This window comes from Mizuhopecten yessoensis, unplaced genomic scaffold (genome assembly GCF_002113885.1).
Source record: "Mizuhopecten yessoensis strain PY_sf001 unplaced genomic scaffold, ASM211388v2 scaffold3853, whole genome shotgun sequence".
NCBI lineage: Eukaryota > Metazoa > Mollusca > Bivalvia > Pectinida > Pectinidae > Mizuhopecten > Mizuhopecten yessoensis.
Window position 1 is genome coordinate 1,169,893 of NW_018405252.1, and position 20,717 is coordinate 1,190,609.

The following is a 20,717-nucleotide window of genomic DNA, read 5'->3' on the forward strand; positions in this document are numbered from 1 at the left end:
CTATAAGTCACATGCCACTCATACTTTAGCCAATAAGTCTGAGAGATATTGTGTCCTGGCGACAGCCTCCCTGGCAACGAAACATTCCATCAACAACACAAAAGAAGAATATTCTATGGTAATCAGGTTTCCGGAGATGCTACTCTTTTTATTATTATTTCCAATTTTGAATTGCTTATAAGACGGCAGTGAATGCCATTAGGTATACTCCTGGAATAAGTCATTCACCCCTGAAATTTCATAATGAAATATTCCAACCTTTGAATTGGAAGAGTTCAAATGTGTCTTCAGTGGTGAATGAGTTAATATGGATGAGACTCAAACATAGAAAGAAATAATAACAAAATATGCGTATACAAGTTATAAGATATTTAATACCTTTGATAATGGAAATGCATTACTGTGACAACAATCTGAAGATAACGTACGCATATAAAAGACAAAGATATACCTTCTATTGGCTGTTATTACAGGGGTTACATGTACTTCTATTGGCTGTTATAACAGGGGTTACATGTACCTCTATTGGCTGTTATTACAGGGGTTACATGTACCTTCTATTGGCTGTTATTACAGGGGTTACATGTACCTTCTATTGGCTGTTATTACAGGGGTTACATGTACTTCTATTGGCTGTTATTACAGGGGTTACATGTACTTCTATTGGCTGTTATTACAGGGGAAAGTTACATGTACCTTTTATTGTTTCTATCTCCCCTGATCACCATTACAGATCGTTGGGATCTGTAGCGGTGAATTATTTCAGAGGGAAAAACTTAAATATCAGCCAAAGTTACATTCTGTATGCAATATAACATATTTTCGAAAAAGTGATAACATAAATCAGCATCAAAAGTGAAAGTACTAGAGATAAACACAGGCTTCTGGCGAGTTCTGGTGGTGTGCAGGACTACACGCTGGTTTTCCTTGCAGTTTGTAAATAGAACTTAGTTTTACTGCAGAACCGTTCTGGTTCCTCAACATCACACTCTAGCTGTAATAGTTTATGAACCAATTGCAAACTCTTAATCCAAACCTGCAGGTGGACCTCACACATGGTCTCAATACAGATGATTTAACAATAAATGCATACAGAATGTAAATCATCTCAGCTCTGATTTTAGATTTAAATTTGGAAGAAACAGTATTGAAGTGTAGACAAATAAAATCAGGTTTTAACAGCATTATCATCAAATTCAATAAAACGATTTTAACCAGCCTAACATTCAAACTCAATAAAATAATGGATTAACAGACCAATTATTACATTCGTATAATTTTTTACACTAAAATCTCGACAATAAATGCTTTAACATAAACTTTCACGGTGACGGCCACTCGGCAATGCAAACAACTTAATAATGATGCAAAAAATGAAATATAAATAGTGTGATCTCCCTTCACTGGGATTTGCCATACCAATAAATTAAATCTAACATATCAATAAAATCCTTAATATTTCACGACACTATAACGTGTGAACACATTCTAAAGACAACACCGAACTCATGTATTAAAATGTAAACAATGACCACTACACACCATACAGTTGTGTTCAGCCATTAATGTACAGTTGTATTCAGCCAAGATATACCTGATAAATAGCACTCGTTGGATATACACTACACATACCTTCCATGGCTAGAAAGGTGTTCTCCCATTGGTTCTTACATGTGGCCTGTTCAAGTTATAAATCCTACTCAAAATAACTTTTGATTGTATCGACTGTTTCACCGGCTAGATCCGACATTAATCTGGTTTGTGTCTGGTATATGTGTTCTTCTTTGCCTCACCCAATAAAACCATCACAAAACAGGTAAATATCGTATACAGTCAATAAAACATTATGTAAGTAATATGTATACCACACACAACATACTATTTTATACATGGTACTGCCCTGTAAAAGTGGAAATGTTCGCAGTGTGAGCATGTTCATATTAGCAATGGTTATTAGCAATATATCTGTGTGTTGATATTTTTATTCAATGAAAAAAATGTAAGCATTTTCACACTGCAATAATTTCCACTTTACAGTATAGCATCCTACATATCACACATGACAAACTCTGGTATACCACACATAACATATAGCATACACTAATTATCTCGTGTACAGCACTCAGTAATTAGGAGTTCACTCCACTGACAATGTTGATTAGTCATGGTAATAGTTATAACATAGACCCACTGTTACATCACCACAGATCTCGACATCTTATATCAGATAATGTATAAACTTTCAGTAGTAATGTTACCGGATTTCATTTCAAGAAGCAAGAATTTTAGAAAAATGTTTAAATTTCTATGACAGTAAGATATGTATCATTGATTACACTTGTTACCCTGTTATTGTGTCAGGTTCGAGAGATAAAAGACATTAACAGGAACATACTAGACACAGGTCTAGTGTATTACAGACTTAATATTCTACACAGGGTAAACTCATTAGTCCAGACAATTTGTTTCACAAAAAAGGAATTATAAATTAAAGTGTAATTCCATGCCTTAATGTTATCACCTGTCTGGACTATTGAGTCTGTAATAATGATGTTCTATAGTGTTATAGAATAATAAAGATGAAGTCAAATAAAGCATAAACAAACAAGTGAATTATAACAAACAGCAGTCTAGAGCATAAAAAAAGAAAACTGTTAGAAAACATCACGGTGTAATATACCTCCGTATCATTTTGTATATAAGAATCCAGTCGCCACATAATACCATCATACAGACATCTCACATGCAGTGACTCCGCTTTCATCAACTCTCTAAACAGCCTCCACTTTGAGTGGTCAAATTCTTCATATTCACACATTCCCAACTTCAACATAAATAGCAACACAAACATGTTCCCTTCACAAGCCAGTAAGTACAAGACACATTCACAGATAGTGTCTGTCATCATTTTCTACATACACAAAACTTGTCTTGTCATCACTTTCTACATACACAAAAATTGTCTTGTCATCACTCTCTACTTACACAAAAATTGTCTTGTCATCACTTTTCAGCATTCTACTTCCTCAGAAGATTGGTTTCGTAATCGCTTCTCCCTTTCACAGTCCTGGATATTGAATGTCATCAATTCTTTCCAACAGAAATGAGCCATTTCACATTCTCATTATAATTGTTTGTTTGTAAAATACACAGTTGAATAAATCTCCAGTAACAGATATACACATCTCTATATAAAACATCTATACACATTGGGTGTCTATAGCTCATTCTACCAAACAATAAATAAGAGATTAGCGCACACGGGGTTAGCCAGAGGTGGGTAAGGGTCAGCCACTGAGGGGGTCCTCGCGGCAGTTTATCGCGTACAACAGTCTCTGAGTCATGATTTCCTGTGAGGAATACTGTGGTAGTTTGATCATAAACATACACGTTTCCACCCGTATGTAACGCGAGTCTGGTGTACCTACAACAGAAAAACAAATGTCAGATTACTACGTCGTAAGAATACTCTTTAAAGTACATATAATAAAGTAAATCCTGCACCAAAAACAGACCTGAGATAAATCAGTCAAGATAGTAAGATACATACCCCAAAGATGTAACTTTATGTCGGACAAAAACCATTAACTTTGCTATATAAAGTTCTACAATAAAGTCTTGTTTGAGTTTCTGATAACTCATGCCTGATGTATCTGCCCCACCAGGGGAGCTCACTCAAGCCTGAGGTAATTTGGGGCTATACCTTATCTTTCCCATTAAGGGGTGTAACTCTAACCTTACATACTTGTATTATGAGAGGTAATAACTCATCACTTGACATACCTGCCCCATCAGGGGGAGCTATCTTCATGGGGTAGGGAGGAACGTGTGCGGAATCGGCTCCGCCCTCCTTACATGGACATGTCTGAGGAATCCTCTCCTGGTTACAAGAGAATTTGATGAAGCGACACAGATCGTCAGGACCTAGACTCTCCAGGGTGTTCCAGAAGTACTCTATGTGGGTGTCGGTCTCCATCAGACCCACTTGGTACATTGTGTGGGCCTAGGGATGGCAACATCAGTAGGTTTTAGTGTCAAATACATTATCATACACGCACATCATGCATCAAAACTTACAAGTCTAGTACTGTAATTACTATTCAGGGAATTTAAGAATGTTTTGATTTAATTTTTGTATAGTGAACTTTTTCAAAAAGTCACATATTGAATATGATTTATTGTAGTCTCTTTTAAATCATTTACATGAATACAAATACCTTCAAAACACTGTAAAACATTTTTATAGCAAACCATAGGCAAACAAACAAATTAGTTTTATAAGTTGTTTTAAAGGTTTTAATGTTTTTAAAGCAATTTCTCTTAGCCAAAAAGTGCAATTCTTTTCAAAAAAGAATTTAAGATAGGTGTGTTTACAATAACTAAAGTTCTAGGTTGGAGAGCCTTATATAGCTTACTCCTGACATAACTATAGGAAATGACGGGGCTATAACAAAAGTGTAACAGTGGTATGGCACAATATTGAAGTAAAGCCGACTGAAGCATTACAGACATTAACATCAGTGACAATCAGGCTTCCTACCTTGAGGAAGTCGAGGTCGACGACAGGAATTCCACAGGTACGTATCTCTGTGTCGAGGGGGGACAGGAGGGAGAGTAACTGTATGGGGATGAGTGAGGCCAAACCACAGTGAAGGGCAAGTACTCTCTCATCACATTGTAACTCCTGGCTCCTCAGGGACCGGATAGCGTCTAAATACTCCTGTCGGTTCTCCCAGCTGTTCAACAAAACATGTATGTAGTCTTCTCTTTTTTATCAACCTTTACTACATACTAGATAAGGTAAAGGATATTTCTGCGCCACCTGAATCGTTTCAACCGGGATACGCGAATTCCATCAAAGAAAGCATAATTACTTTTTCTAGCTTAGAGTAATTCAAAAATTTATGAAAAGGATATTCCTTGGTTTAACAATGAATATCATTATGTCTTTAGAAGGTCTTTATAAACTGACTGATTTATATTATTGTCAGGTAGCTCCTTAAAACACTTCACCTGTGACACTTACCATACAGGTATGTTGCTACCCTTGGGAACAAGCTCAACTTCCTCTCCGGCCAGGGAGTTGAACACAAACCTGGGGTAGACATCTGCACACAGGGTCTGGAGCTCAGCCTCCGACTCACACTATAGACAATTCAACAGGTACATGTTAGAATAGGAAATGGTTACAATTCAATTCTGTCAAATTTCTGTCAATTTTTTTGACAAAGTTTTTGACATAAAAGTATTTCTTTGGCAGTGTTCAGTATCTGGTAGTTACACATCAACACTATACCTTTTTGTAAATTCTTGAAATCACATTTTACAGATTTGATAAATCTATAAGGCTGTGAATATTGAACATATTTCAATATTAACTTCAGGTCAAGTGCATTTTACAATCCTCCAAATATCAACATATCATTTCAAGTAGAAATAGAAAATTAAATATGTTAACATTTATGAAAAAGTTTTTCAAAAACTTGTATGCTACAATTCTGCAATATTATCCTATGGTTTGATTATTATGTTGGAAGTTATATTACCATTTCTATTTTCTTGATATAGTTGTAGGTTATTTGGTCAGCCTCTTGAAGGTCAGTAACTGGGTCAAGGTTTACTCCCACCAACACTTTCCAGAAACAGGTGAGTAGGTCCATACCTAGGGGGATGTCTGCCCTCATCGTGATCCCAAGTAACTGTCAAGTAAAACGTTTAATGTATATTCATTCCTGATCCCAAGTAACTGTCAAGTAAACCGTTTAATGTATAGCCATTCCTGATCCCAAGTAACTGTCAAGTAAACCGTTTAATGTATAGCCATTCCTGATCCCAAGTAACTGTCAAGTAAACCGTTTAATGTATAGCCATTCCTGATCCCAAGTAACTGGCAAGTAAAACGTTTAATGTATATCCATTCCTGATCCCAAGTAACTGTCAAGTAAAACCTTTAATGTATAGCCATTCCTGATCTCAAGTAACTGTCAAGTAAAACGTTTAATCTATAGCTATTCCTGATTCCAAGTAACTGTCAAGTAAAACGTTTAATCTATAGCTATTCCTGATTCCAAGTAACTGTCAAGTAAAACGTTTAATGTATAGCCATTCCTGATCTCAAGTAACTGTCAAGTAAAACGTTTAATGTATAGCCATTCCTAACAAGATGTTATTATTAAAATAATAAAAATACTGAAATCAAATCCAGGATGCTACCCTCATGTGAGTAATATGAACTGTTTAATAATCCTTGCATATTTATCCAATGCAATGAGTGTGTATGGAAGATATATCATTCCAGCCAGCCCAGATATGTTTTAATGTCAAGTCTACAAAATATATAATTAAAGAGTGAAGTACCTATCCAGCCTAGGTCTCATTTACCGGAGTTATTGAATATATAAATCAAGTATTGTACCTGTCCAAAGAACTGTAGAAGCCGCTCCTCGGGGAAAGTCATGGGTCCAGGTTTGAGGATGTGTTTTCCCATGTTGTTGCTACTACTACAGGGCACCAGCATCCGGACCAATGAACCCTGTAACTCTTTGGCTACCTGGGACAGGAACTGACGGAACGACCCACCTGTAACATAGGGTATAGAGTTAAAGCAAAATATCCTCACAGTTGTATCCTACTGATAAGCCTTCTCATCACACAGCCTTAAGTTCTCATCTCACAGCCTAAAGTTCTCATCATACAGCCTTAAGTTCTCATCACACAGCCTAAAGTTCTCATCAAGTTCTCATCACACAGCCTAAAGTTCTCATCTCACAGCCTAAAGTTCTCATCAAACAGCCTAAAGTTCTCATCACACAGCCTAAAGTTATCATCACACTGCCTAAAGTTCTCATCTCACAGTCTAATGTTCTCATAATACAGCCTAAAGTTCTCATCTCACAGCCTAAAATCTCATCCCACAGCCTAAAGTTCTCATCACTCAGCCTAAAGTTCTCATCACACTGCCTAAAGTTCTCATCTCACAGTCTAATGTTCTCATAATACAGCCTAAAGTTCTCATCCCACAGCCTAAAGTTCTCATCACACAGCCTGAAGTTCTCATCACACAGCCTAAAGTTCTCATCAAACAGTCTAAAGTTCTCATCACACAGCCTAAAGTTATCATCACACTGCCTAAAGTTATCATCTCACAGCCTAAAGTTCTCATAATACAGCCTAAAGTTCTCATCTCACAGCCTAAAATCTCATCCCACAGCCTAAAGTTCTCATCACACTGGCTAAAGTTCTCATCTCACAGCCTGAAGTTATCATCACACAGCCTAAAGTTCTCATCTCACAGTCTAATGTTCTCATAATACAGCCTAAAGTTCTCATCTCACAGCCTGAAGTTCTCATCACACAGCCTAAAGTTCTCATCAAACAGTCCCAGAACGTCTTTCTTATCAGTTACTGAACATATTTTTATCACCGTGACAGAAGAGCACTTATTCCTTGATAGATAGATGTAAACATGTATACAGTATTTCATGTGTTTCTTGACATCAGAACATTAGCAGTAATGACCTGTAAAGTGATAATGGAGCTATACTTACTTGTTCCGTGTACCTCCTCCCCAGTGAGCCTCACATTGAAGGAGTAGGTGGGATCTCCCCCACTAGCGAGCCTCACACAGAACTGACTGGAGGGTACAGAGGACAACTGTCTGAACGCCTGACACAGCCATGTCAACAGGGACGTCTTCTCCTCCCCTACAACCATACATTAACAGGGTGTTGTGAAAAATCACGGAAGAACGCGTTTCCTCTTATTCAACGAGATAACAAACAAAGTTTGAATATTTTCCCATTCAGCAAAGCATAAAAGAGCAGGAATACACCTGGAAAATCTTAAAAATAAAGAACTAAGGAAAGTTAAGCCTAATAATCAGGAAGGCTGTATAAGAGATGGATGTCACTGTCAACAGTTCTTACCACTAAATGTCTCCAGTGGGTCCAGTACAATCTCCGGTGCTGCCTGGTCTGGTTTTCTTTGTGCTGTGGCATTTAAAACACGGTTCATCAAGTTGACCTTGGAGTCGTAGAATACCAGATGTCTGACCTTGGAAAGGAGAGCGGCAGTACTGCGGTTACAGGTGTTAGCAGGTCGAAGGTCAACCAGAGGCAGGAAGAAGGTCTCTAGTGTGTTGTTCAGGGACTGGAGCAGAGCAAACCTTAGGCGGACACTCTCCACAGGAACACCTGTTATAAGTTAATTATGAGTGGTGGTTAGAATTGTGGAAATGTTTTGACACCATTAACTATTCAAACGAAGAATGTTTTTTATGTTGGTATTGTTGCTGCAATAATATGATGATATTTTATATTCTGTCCATATGTATGTAAGTGTATAGTTTCATGCTGATGAACATGTGGTGTACAAGTTGTAAACTTAGAAATTGGCAAAAAACAATTACAACACAAAATTTACCTCTTTAATATAATTCATCTCGGCAAGGTTGAAAGAAGACATGAAATATGTCTGTAAAAAAGCTTTCAAACTTATAATGTCATTTTTATCTTTTTCAGAACATAATGTCAGAAAACTTTGAAGTACATGTTCAAACTGAGCTGAAGGAATCTGCCAGCATGTGAACTCATCACTTCATTTATCCTATAAGATAAATCTACATGTTAATATCTAGAAAGGTAGTACTTTGTTTACCTTGGAGACAGCTGTACTTGCCGCTGCTTAGATCCGCCTCCGTTAATTGTACTTCGTGAGGATGTAGGCGTGAGGGCGCCACCGACAGTTTCCTACAGAAGGCGTTGATGTACTGTACCAGGGACGTGTCCATGTCGAGTGACCACTGGGCAGCCATCTGCTGGGCCTGGCTATTGTCCAGACAGGCGCACCTGTACAGGTGAACGATTGAACATAAAGGCTTAACAGTCTTCTAGCTAATTAATACGCTAGTATGCATATCTTCAGTATATAATTATGACATGTGGTTTGTATCTAAGTCTTACAATTAACATTGATACTGTGTGTTTATGAACTACTTGATCGGTAGAAATATATCTAATACAAAGTTGATATGGTGGTGCGATTCTATGTATTTGTCAATTCATTAAGATTTAAATTATTACTTAAGCTAAGAATTATCAATGTTAAATTATTTGAATTAATAATATACATGAAAATTCATTCAAGGTTTTGTTTAATAAATCTAGAAAACAAGAGCATTTGTTGCAGAAGGGTGTAAGGATAAACTGTGTCCTGTAAACATACCTTTCAAAGTTGAGATCAAATCCACAAGACAGAAGTGCCCTCCATACAGCTCGGACGTCCTGTCTGGCCATCTCCAGCACGTACTGGAGGAATCCGTCCAGCGTCAGGTACTTAGAGTCATCATGTAACCAGGACTACAGGGAAAATAGATTTTCATATAAATTGAAAAGAAATCTTTCATACAAGTTTATAACATAATTTGCACTAAATATAACTTTAATTTAGTATCATGTTAGGATGATTTTATTTTTATGAAGGTTTACACTTGGGTTTCTTCCCCAGTAATTACAACAAAAAGACAAAGTTGGAAAATGTGGAGTGTAATTAGTATATTAACAAACCTTGCTCCCCCTCGCAGCCGAGTCAGACGTCCCAGCATCCTTAGAGGACTTCTCTGGACCATCCTTCCCTTTACTCTTTCGGTCTTTGTGGTGACTTGTCCTGAAACACAACACAGTTTGATGCAACAAATAAAGATAAACCATATACTGTAGAATCATTTATTTTCGTGGGGTTAAAATTTCGTGGTATTCATATACTTGCCTGTTTCAAGGACATCATATTTCGCTGATTTCTGATTTCCCCTCTCTATATCATACCAAATTGATGTTTTCGTGTGGATTCAATTTCGTGGATTTTTGTTATCCACGAAATAAACGAAATTTAATGTCCCACAAAAATTTATGAATTTACAGTAATAATGAATTAAACAACAGAGATCTGACTTGGATTTACTTGTCTTAAAGTCAGTAACATATTCAGAAACATTTTCAGCATATTTATTCAGTATAGAAACCACTGCAGTAAGAGGGTAAACTTAATATCTAACAAACAGTCTACCTACTTTTCCACAACCCCCATCACAAGCTTCTCCTTTGAGGAACGAGGACTCTTCTTAGCTGACTTTCCCTTCCCATTCTTATCAGCACCAGGAGACCTGTAAAACAACATGGTAAACAATACTTACTACAGTCAATATTTCACTTTGGAAAAGATATGAAGCCTTATGGTTAATTTTCCAATACAAAGAATTTATGAATTTTCCACAAATACACCAAGTACCACCAATCTAAGAAAATTCTAAACATCAGTCCTAGAAAATAAAAATAGTTTCAGATTTAGTTGATAGTTTATAAAGGATATTACATGAATACCATATATTAAAGATGGGTTTCTGCTACCCAGTAGCACACAGTCTCTTTGTGTGGTATAGGATATGTTTACTTTCAAATTCAAAGGTTCTCAGGTTTTACCTTTCCTCAGCTTAGTACAGTTAATATAGACATCCAAAATATATAGAGGATATTTAATGGTGTCTTCAGTAATAACAAATATATTTCACGAGTGTGGCTAATATTTTGATATTTTTCACGAGTGCGCAGCACGAGTGAAACATAACAAAATATTGGCCACACTCATGAAATATATTTAAATTTTCTATTTATTACATTTTAAAAGCATAAAAGGGCGGGAATCAGAAGTGTAATAATTAACACTTAACAACAAGGCTGAGCGCCATTTTGAATGGGATACTCAACACAATTCAGACGTTTTCTGCTATTATCTGGTGTGATTGCTTATGAATTAATTGTATATTCATGTAAATACTTAAGTGTGTGTACCAAACATTTACCATAACAACCACTTATTCTACCGTCGCTTCATTTGAATTTGAACAAAAAAATTGTTGCCTTTGAATTCAGCGAAAAGAAGATACTGTTATGATTTGTCAATACCAAAAAGTGATATTTTCACAGTGTGAAAATACCACTTTTGATATTTGTCACAGTGTGAAAGATATCAGTTTTATCAAGTTGATAGAATCCGATATTTCACTGGCAAAAATGTAATAAATATATATTTTATCATTCACTTAATTGAATGGGCTGTATAAATAGCATGAAAGGTGATCACTGATAGTGATTTAACTAAGCCAGCTACTTAAAAATCCTAATCAATCAAATATAATGAAGTGGAGAATCCAATTTTAAATCAATATCAGCTCTACAACGCCTCAGATAAAACATGCAGAGTTATCAACACAAATGAACTACTGCTACATACATAATTTATAGTTTTGTAACTAGTATACCTTTTTACAGTGTATATCTTTAAGCATCAACTGAAGTAGGCTAATAACTGTCTTCAAAATAAATGACAAACTTACATTTCTTTGTCAGGGGATTTCATCATTCCATAACGACGCAGCACCTGCATCACCTGCTCGGCGAGGGATTTCTTTGGTGGTTTGATGTGATTGAAGAAGACACAAAGGAGATTCTCTGGCATGTTCTGTAGGATCTGGTCCTTACCCAAACAGATGAAGCCAGACTCTTGCTTGTACTCTCCGGTACCGTGTTTCTGCTCCATGATAAAACAGCTGTGGAAGATTTCTATCAGGGCGAGAGTGGCCGCGTCAGAAATCTCCTTCTGGTCGTCACCGTTAAAAAACATGTACTGTAGGTAGTGCTCCAAGGCGTCGTTACCTTCCCGCTCGGCGATGAGGGAGGCATTGACAGTGTCTACAGACAGAATCTCCTCAGGGACATCTTGTACTTCCTCCTGGTCAGGCAGGGAAGTCACTACAAGGGACTTACACTTCAGCAGAGCCTTCTGTACCACCTCCACCTTTGCGCGAGACAACACACTTATCACAGCGTACCCTCGCACCTGTTCAGGTTTTATATTGCTCACTTCCTTTGTAGATGTCTCTGGCTTTTCTGTCTTTTCCTCTTCCTTTGTCTGTTTGGAGGAATCACTCGTAACTGGTAGAAACTCAGCATCAGGCAGTTTCCTCTCAGGGCGACCTGTAGGTAAAAATATCTCGTCCTTATAAACACCCCCACTGGGTTTACTGGCCCGGCGTATCACACACTTTATGACCTCAGCATCCACCTCACTGTTGATGCCAGTGATGACTAGGAGACGGTTGTGGGCAGAAGGAGAATTGAGCACCTGAGCAGCGTCAGACACTGCCGCAGCCAGGGCACCCTCACCGTGTTGCTCCCGGAACGCCAGACAGCGGAGGATCTGGGAGACTGTGAGAGCACGGTGGAACCACAACATGTCCTCCGGCTTGGTGCCGGACTGACTACCTCCACTGGTACTGGGTGTAACAGAGGCGGTACTAGTGGAGGAAGATGATTCAGCAGTGGACAGAGATGATGCACTAGTACTTAGTGTAGAAATGTCACTTTCACTCACTCGAGGACTTCCCCCGGTCCTCTTCGGCACCGCTCCACCCCGCTCCTTATCGCGCTTTGCCTTCAGCTTCTTCTTCTTGGCTGACGAAGTGGGACTGCCTAATGTGTGTAGTGAGCTAGAGGCTCCAGCCTCTGTTGACGATGATGAGGGACCAAATGGAGATTTTGGATTGTCTTTGTGTTTGACCTCTGCTATGGCAAGATTGACCTCCAGCAAACCCTGGAAGTAGGTAGAGAAACGACCTTTGTCACTGACGCCAATCCCGATGCCCTGTCCACTGGAGTGAGTGGCTGAAGGCCAGCCTTTTGTCTCCTCCTCATACAGACGCTGAAGCTCCGCCTGGAGTTGGATCAATACCCCCTGGATGGGGTTCAGGTGGGGATGGTGTGTAGGGAGGGAGCACCCATTGGTTCCCTCACTGTAGTGAAGGATTCGGAGAGACTGAGCCAGTAGGTGGAACATGTACTCCTTGATAAGGGCCGGGATGTTGCTGGTCCACAGGTGGCGACACACAAGTTCTATGATGTGTTTGAACACTGTAGGAGTTATAACAATGTTATCTACACTCCACATACTCTCATGCATGTCCTTGCCGGCCAGAGGTTTGTTACTGACCTCGGGCGACATGTTGTCCTGTGGCCCGCAGCTTCGTGTGCCACACCCATACCTGTCTGATATCAATGTCTCTATGTAGGCCACAGCCAGTAGGAACTGTGGGGGCAGGGCATGAATTGTGAGAAGCACCCCCGGGGGTGGAGACACACCCACTCTCAGGTGTATACGGTCACATGGTACTATAGCTGGAGTGTACTGTTCGTTCTGATTACTTGTGGAGGAGGTGTCTCTCGGGTAACTAACCACTTCCTGTTTGGTGGCCTGACCTGTTTTCTTGACACGATGACCTGTGTAGGAGAACACTCGTGCCCAAGGAGATTTGTATAGAGATGTACTGAAATAAACACAAAGGTCTGTCACATAGGGAACCAGAGTTAAACATATGTATATAACATGGATAACTGATTTTTTCAAGAATGTTTATCTTAACATATCGTCCTTATTCTAATAATTGCCCATGCTTCCACTTTGCAGTAAAAACATGTGGCTAAAATGAAACATATGTATTTTGATAATCACCCATCTGATCCTCCAGAAATATCTCTAATAGCTAATAAAGTGACTGTAAGCATACAATAGGATCAATTTATTGCAAGTCTTTTGTTGGCTTTTAATTATATTACTTTTACTTTGTATATATTATTGTCGTAGATTGTAGAGAAGGCCTCAAGGGAGAATAGTTTTGCAACTACCTGTAATTGAGCTACCGTCGATAAAGCATTATTATGGCATCCATACTCAGCTCCTGTGTGGCTATTACTCTGCTGAGGTGTGTTTAGATGCCTTTCATCATTCTAAGATTAACACTAGATACAGCTATTTCAATCCCTCAGAAGATCATGATTTCATCTTCAACTTTTGCAGTTTTCGTAAGGGAGTGAAGGTCTATTGGTGTACTTACTCCTTCTTTGCAGCTTTAAGGTCAGTTTTACAGGACACCACCAGACAGGCAGCCCCGGGAAAGTTAATGTCTGTGTTGACCTTGACCTCAGTGACTGGGAATTCCTCATAAGGGAACATCTCTGGGGAAGTCTGTAAAAATCATTTCACATTTTATCAAATACTTCATAGGCGTAAACCTTTGAAACCTTCAATGAGGGAGATCTCCCTCATTCCATATTTCCAATGAGGGAGAAAGTGCATGAAAGGAGACTAAAACTGCTTTGCTCAATTTATCTTTCCCTTTATATGTATCAAAATAACTCCAATACGCATTAATTTGATTCAGACACACCTGTTACGATCATTACACACACTCTGTAGTAACTAGGAGATCATTTGACAACAGGATGTAAATTTTGAGTTTGTGTGGGTTTGGACTTGAATGAGGGAGTTTAGAGGGATATTGGCTAAATTTGGGTCAAAATGAGGGAGGGTTAACAGCTATGATACTTACAGATGAACATTTTCTTTTTCAAAAAGTTTACATATAGAATTATTAACATGTCAGATTTACTGTTCATGAATTACTTAATGAATATTCAGTGGATAAATTCATTTACCTGTAAGCATAAGCAGAGCTGATTGGTCAGTTCTATTAGATAATCTTCGCCCTGATTGGCTGCCCGAGCGATGGCCACAGCGAGCTCGCGCTTGAGCTTGTCCTCATCGCAGTAGAGAAGGCGAGTAAGCAGACAAGACTGGCTGGAGAGGCACTGTTGGAGTGAAGATGCCATGGTGAGGGACGAGGCCTTGATGGTGCCGTGTGGTTGGGGCGCACACAGCAGCTCATTAGACAGCAGCTGTAGGTTCTCAATGTCCAGCTGCTGCAGCAGGGCAGCACTGGCTGCCATTCCTGAGCCCAGACTGGCCGAGCACGAGCCCAGCTCCATGGCCGGCGAGTTACAGTGATCGATCAGTTTGAGGAGAGCAGTCCTACAGTACATGCGTACCAGTACGGCTTCACTTCGCAACAGTTCACAGTGAATATGGACATTACTAGTGTCCATTATCTGGCCCCCGGTGATGGTGGAGCGTCGTAGCCCCTGGGCAGGGCGTTCTAGCATGTCGATAGGGTACCAGAACCGCACTAGTACCCCTTCACTCCTCAGATACGTCTCCACCTGTACCAGCTCATTAGACTGAAAGTAAAAAAGCCCAAGTTGGTCAATAATTCACTGTTCAAATACTTATGTTTACAAGCAAACCTCAAAAAATCTTCCAATATCTGTAAAATGTATTACCAGTTATAGTTTTCTCAGATTCTTTAATATGCATAAAAACATAAGCAAAATAAGATTTTTCTGTCAGACCAGAAAGTTTCCACCACCACCCATAGATGAAACATGGTCCTGCTTACATTATCTACATCCAACACAGTGCCGGTGAGACCAAACGTCCTCAGCATGCTCCTGACAGCAAACTTTGGTAGGACTGTGGTTCCAGCTGTGCTTGTTTCCGCAGTGTTCCGTATCACCACGGCTGTCCCCTTCTTAACTCGCTCTATGGTGAATTTAGCCAGGTCCTCCTTGATGTCATCAATCGTTGGCAGGTGTAGGTCCCGCGGGATCCCTCCGTTCTCCTCATACAGAAACTCCACCGTCTGTCGAGCTATGTCGGTCATACCTGTTCACAAACACACACCTGTTTAAATCTCTCGACTTAACCAACACATAACCATGTGTAGCAGGAACTTGGTCCGTTGACTTTCTGACTGATAAATATTTATAATGAAGAACATATATATAATGCATTCCAAATCTTTCTTAAATGAACACCGACTTTCGTCAGTGAGATGAAACATGTAAGGGCGGAATCATGTAGGCGCAAAACCCTTCAACCAACCAACCAACAAACCAAAATTTCTTAATTGACAACGAACAATGTCCTGGATATCTTATGTTAATGTATATTTTATGTACATACCTAACTGTAGAGCTCCCCTGATTTGACTAACATTCTATGTGTACATACCTAGCTGTAGAGCTCCCCTGATTTGACTAACATACTATTTGTACATACCTAACTGTAGAGCTCCCCTGATTTGCCTAACATACTATGTGTACATACCTAACTGTAGAGCTCCCTGATTTGACTAACATTCTATGTGTAAATACCTAACTGTAGAGCTCCCTGATTTGACTAACATACTATGTGTACACACCTAACGGTAGAGCTCCCCTGATTTGACTAACATACTATGTGTTCATACCTAACTGTAGAGCTCCCCTGATTTGACTAACATACTATTTGTACATACCTAACTGTAGAGCTCCCCTGATTTGCCTAACATACTATGTGTACATACCTAACTGTAGAGCCCCCTGATTTGACTAACATACTATGTGTAAATACCTACCTGTAGAGCTCCCTGATTTGACTAACATACTATGTGTATATACCTAACTGTAGAGCTCCCCTGATTTGACTAACATACTATTTGTACATACCTAACTGTAGAGCTCCCCTGATTTGACTAACACACTATGTGTTCATACCTAACTGTAGAGCTCCCCTGATTTGTTCTAGTCCATCTGTACATACCTAACTGTAGAGCGCCCTGATTTGACTAACATACTATGTGTACATGCCTAACTGTAGAGCTCCCCTGATTTGTTCTAGTCCATCTGTACATGCCTAACTGTAGAGCTCCCCTGATTTGTTCTAGTCCATCTGTACATGCCTAACTGTAGAGCTCCCCTGATTTGTTCTAGTCCATCTGTACATGCCTAACTGTAGAGCTCCCCTGATTTGTTCTAGTCCATCTGTACATGCCTAACTGTAGAGCTCCCCTGATTTGTTCTAGTCCATCTGTACATGCCTAACTGTAGAGCTCCCCTGATTTGTTCTAGTCCATCTGTACATACCTAACTGTAGAGCTCCCTGATTTGACTAACATACTATGTGTACACACCTAACTGTAGAGCTCCCCTGATTTGACTAACATACTATGTGTTCATACCTAACTGTAGAGCTCCCCTGATTTGACTAACATACTATGTGTACATACCTAACTGTAGAGCTCCCCTGATTTGTTCTAGTCCATCTTTACGTTCAGCCTCATTCCTGAAGCGTCGTCTTATGACAGGGAACACTTTCTGCTCCCACGCCTTGACAAGGAGAGCGTAGTGATCCTCAGATCCTTGGTCATCCTCCACAACATCCTCATCCGACTCGTCATCCTGGGGGGCGGGGTTAGCCCGCTGGTCTGGACCCGTCGTCACAAAGTTGTCGTAACTACTGAACAACTTATACTGCAGACAGCCTTCAGGCTCGTATTCTATAAGGAAAGTTTGATTTTCATTCAAATTAATCTTTTTTTGCTGCCTCATTCATAAATTAAAACAATTTGCTCAACAGTAACAACTGGTATCAAATATCAACATTCCAGAAAAAATTGAGTTACTTTTGAATCAAACCCTGATTATGATTTGTTTTGTTATAACTGATCTCCTTTCTTCAAGATTTCAACAATCTCATCTTTTTATCCTTCATACCTTTCTGGGGTTTGGGTAAGACAGCCACCTTAGAAGGTGGACCAGTTGGTGATTTGACCACCTCTGCTGCAGCAGCTTCAGGTGTGTTTGGGATACTACTGTCACTGTCGCTGTCAGAGGCGGAGTGGAAGGGCAGTACCCCGAAGCTTTCCCTCATCTCCCTCGTCAGATCATCAGCAGCATCTGCAGCATCTCTGTGCTGCTGGCCTTCAGCGAACGCAAACGGTCGTGCTCCAAAGTTGGCACGGATTCTGGTATTCTGGTCGAACAGATAAATAATGATGCAATGATTCATATCTTCATACTTTGTCATCAAGGTACAGATTCGCAAGCTTAACGATAATCATGTCAATTTTTACATTCGTTTTTCTTAAAAATATGAGTAGAAATTTGTGACTTTTTGTGTATATCATGTAAAGGTGAAGTTGAGAACAACAAACATTTGTATAGTGAAACCTGTTTATTCCGACACACTTTGGGACACAACAAGATCCAGTTTAAATATTTGTTACACTTTGAGGTAGTAAGTCTCACCTTCTTCTGTATGTGTACGACAGGATACATGGCCCCTGACACGTCGTCCATGAAGGCATTCAGCCGTTGACCATTGTGTGTGAAGTAAACCCGTCCCCGGGGAGTCTGCCCATGGGCAGGGGCATCACCCGTCCTCTCCCAGCCAATCCCTGCGATGTCCCCAGCATTGAGGAATACATCCAATCGGACACTCCGCCATTGAAGCAGACTAGCACCATTGTAGTGTACAGCCTTACCGTTACTGGGGAAATGAAACTCATTTATAGTGAACGATCTAGCTAACTAGGGTATAGTAAATAGGTATCAAAGGACCTGTGATTTACCTGATAGAATTAGCCTACATAGTACAGACAATCTTCAAGTTAGTAAACGATGACAATAAATGTAAGGTTTATATAGGAGCTCAGTACAATATAATTTTCATGCTAGTTAATGATCACATGATGTAAGGTTAACCTAGACGTTCTCTGTAAGTATAAGGAAATCCAACTACTTACTTGAGACAGAGACAGGTACCAACAGGATTTGTCCAGGCACCATCTTTCTTCTCAGCAGAGGGGGCAAATCCAAATGATATAATAGCCCCTCCTTCTTCCTGGCTGTCCCCAAATGAACACACTTCCAGCTCCCAGTAAAAGGCTGGTGCCTATCAACCGTCACACAATAGTGTCAGGCAACAGTCGCACAACAGTGTCAAAGGAAGTAAAACATACAACTTATCAGACCTAATTCATTGTTCCGACGTCTTAATCTATTTAATTGTACTTGTAACCCAAAATTATTACTTTATGGATTTTTTCTTTAATAGTACCATCTTAACTGTAATGTTGATTTCATACAATTTGTTTTATTATATTCACACCTTACCTGTAGGGGGATTGGCAAGTTGGCATATAGCAGTGTGCCCCTGGGTAGGCCACTGCCAGTGTTAGGGTCACCCAGGAAGGTGATACCAGTCATTCCTGAGGAGAAGACACATGCCCTGACAGGGGGGTAGGTCCTCACGGCATCCCACATCATCTCCTTGTTCTGTAGCAAAAACAGTAACACAGGGTAACACAGGGTAACACAGGGTAACACAGAGTAACACTAACTATAGTAACACAGGGTAACACAGGGTAACATAGAGTAACACAGAGTAACACTAACTATAGTAACACAGGGTAACACTAACTATAGTAACACAGGATAGGTACTTCGGAATGTTTTTTAGTAACAAAAGGTTAAAATATAAGTCTTATAAGCAGATATATTTTCAAGATTCATATAACACACGACTGGTGTTCAGATACTTACTGTTCTAGTGTCCACCTAACTTGGTGGTGGCGGAGGTATAGCACAGTCATGATCTAAGTATAGATACAGGTATATGAATACTTACTGTTCTAGTGTCCACCTTACTTGGTGGTGGTGGAGGTTTAGCACAGTCATGATCTAAGTATAGATACAGGTATATGAATACTTACTGTTCCAGTGTCCACCTTACTTGGTGGTGGTGGCGGAGGTTTAGCAGTCATGATCTAAGTACAGATACAGGTATATGAATACTTACTGTTCTAGTGTCCACCTTACTTGGTGGTGGCGGAGGTTTAACAGTCATGATTTAAGTATAGATACAGGTATATGAATACTTACTGTTCTAGTGTCCACTTTACTTGGTGGTGGCGGAGGTTTAGCACAGTCACGGTAAAGCAGCCTCAGACGTGTACAGTGTGACTCTATCACCGGCAGTCTGTCACCTGAAAATGGTCACATAATTATCAAAATGCATTAGTTTTTTCATCATTTTGCCAAAACTAAAGAGCTGCAAAATTCTTCCTTATAATTATGGATGTTAACATGGTGATATGATAGGTTTAATGTGGGTTTGTTTATAGCATTGACAGCTAAAGATTGGAGTAGATAGTCTCAATATGAGTGAAGGGCTCAGTTATGAGGCCACATATGATTGGAAGGCCCACTAATGAGTAGAAGATCTATCTTAAAGTGGAAGTCACCATATGAACAGATTTCTCTGTGTGGAAGGACGCCCTAGGACTGGGGGTCCAGTAGAAGACCTACCTGTGCTGCAGTCTTTGGCGAGGGACTTCAGTACGTCTATGGTGGAGCCACAGTGCTGAATAAACTCCTTGGTAAAGTCAATGTCCTGAAGGTAGGAAGCTAGCACCATGCAGGCCCTGGTCTGTAGCTCTGCCACGACCCGGCACGTCTCGTTGTTCAGACTGTTTCCATCCCCATTGATGGGCAATGCCTGCTGCATCAGGGATTGGTTGTCGTCCTGGGGCAGTAATATGGCTTTGATTGCCATGACAACTGCTTCTGTTACCGGGACTTGGTGGGAAGTGTAGATCTGGAAAATATCAGAAAAATTTATACTGTAAAGTGGTTATATTTTGCGGGTTTTTCTAATTCGCTATATTCGCGCTTTGATTAATATCCGTGAATTCTAAACACTAGCAAATTATCAAAAATGTTAACCCCTTAAACGGACCTTATCACAACATGTTGTTATGCAAGCTTCAATGAACTCAAATCAGATTATCATCGGACAACTGGGCAGTCCATGTAAAAACAACACTTTCATATAAGTGGTCACAATGTATTTATGTGTACAGTCAGTAGGTGATTACAGTCTACTCCTACAAAGGTACATAAACATTTGATTTTCTTTGGAGTGAAGTCACTGGCGGATGACGACGCTCGGGA

General features: G+C 39.7%; 1 protein-coding gene across 1 annotated transcript in view; it reads right to left on the reverse strand.

Moving 5' to 3' along the window:
- Window positions 1-354: 354 nt before the first annotated feature.
- LOC110448158 (probable E3 ubiquitin-protein ligase HECTD4) overlaps window positions 355-20,717 on the reverse strand; it is a 62,447-nt gene continuing 42,084 nt past the window's right edge. The window contains exons 39-61 of the mRNA XM_021494256.1: window positions 20,073-20,361; window positions 19,647-19,750; window positions 18,879-19,040; window positions 18,509-18,657; window positions 18,012-18,252; window positions 17,478-17,736; window positions 16,991-17,260; window positions 15,341-15,606; window positions 14,544-15,122; window positions 13,943-14,073; window positions 11,390-13,375; window positions 10,067-10,159; window positions 9,564-9,663; window positions 9,223-9,356; window positions 8,656-8,846; window positions 7,926-8,192; window positions 7,548-7,703; window positions 6,416-6,579; window positions 5,547-5,699; window positions 5,027-5,145; window positions 4,541-4,736; window positions 3,784-4,003; window positions 355-3,424 (exon numbers count right to left, since the gene is read on the reverse strand). Coding sequence (XP_021349931.1) covers window positions 3,288-3,424; window positions 3,784-4,003; window positions 4,541-4,736; window positions 5,027-5,145; window positions 5,547-5,699; window positions 6,416-6,579; window positions 7,548-7,703; window positions 7,926-8,192; window positions 8,656-8,846; window positions 9,223-9,356; window positions 9,564-9,663; window positions 10,067-10,159; window positions 11,390-13,375; window positions 13,943-14,073; window positions 14,544-15,122; window positions 15,341-15,606; window positions 16,991-17,260; window positions 17,478-17,736; window positions 18,012-18,252; window positions 18,509-18,657; window positions 18,879-19,040; window positions 19,647-19,750; window positions 20,073-20,361 — 6,366 coding nt within the window. The 3' untranslated portion in view covers window positions 355-3,287. The remainder of the gene's footprint in view (window positions 3,425-3,783; window positions 4,004-4,540; window positions 4,737-5,026; window positions 5,146-5,546; window positions 5,700-6,415; window positions 6,580-7,547; window positions 7,704-7,925; window positions 8,193-8,655; window positions 8,847-9,222; window positions 9,357-9,563; window positions 9,664-10,066; window positions 10,160-11,389; window positions 13,376-13,942; window positions 14,074-14,543; window positions 15,123-15,340; window positions 15,607-16,990; window positions 17,261-17,477; window positions 17,737-18,011; window positions 18,253-18,508; window positions 18,658-18,878; window positions 19,041-19,646; window positions 19,751-20,072; window positions 20,362-20,717) is intronic.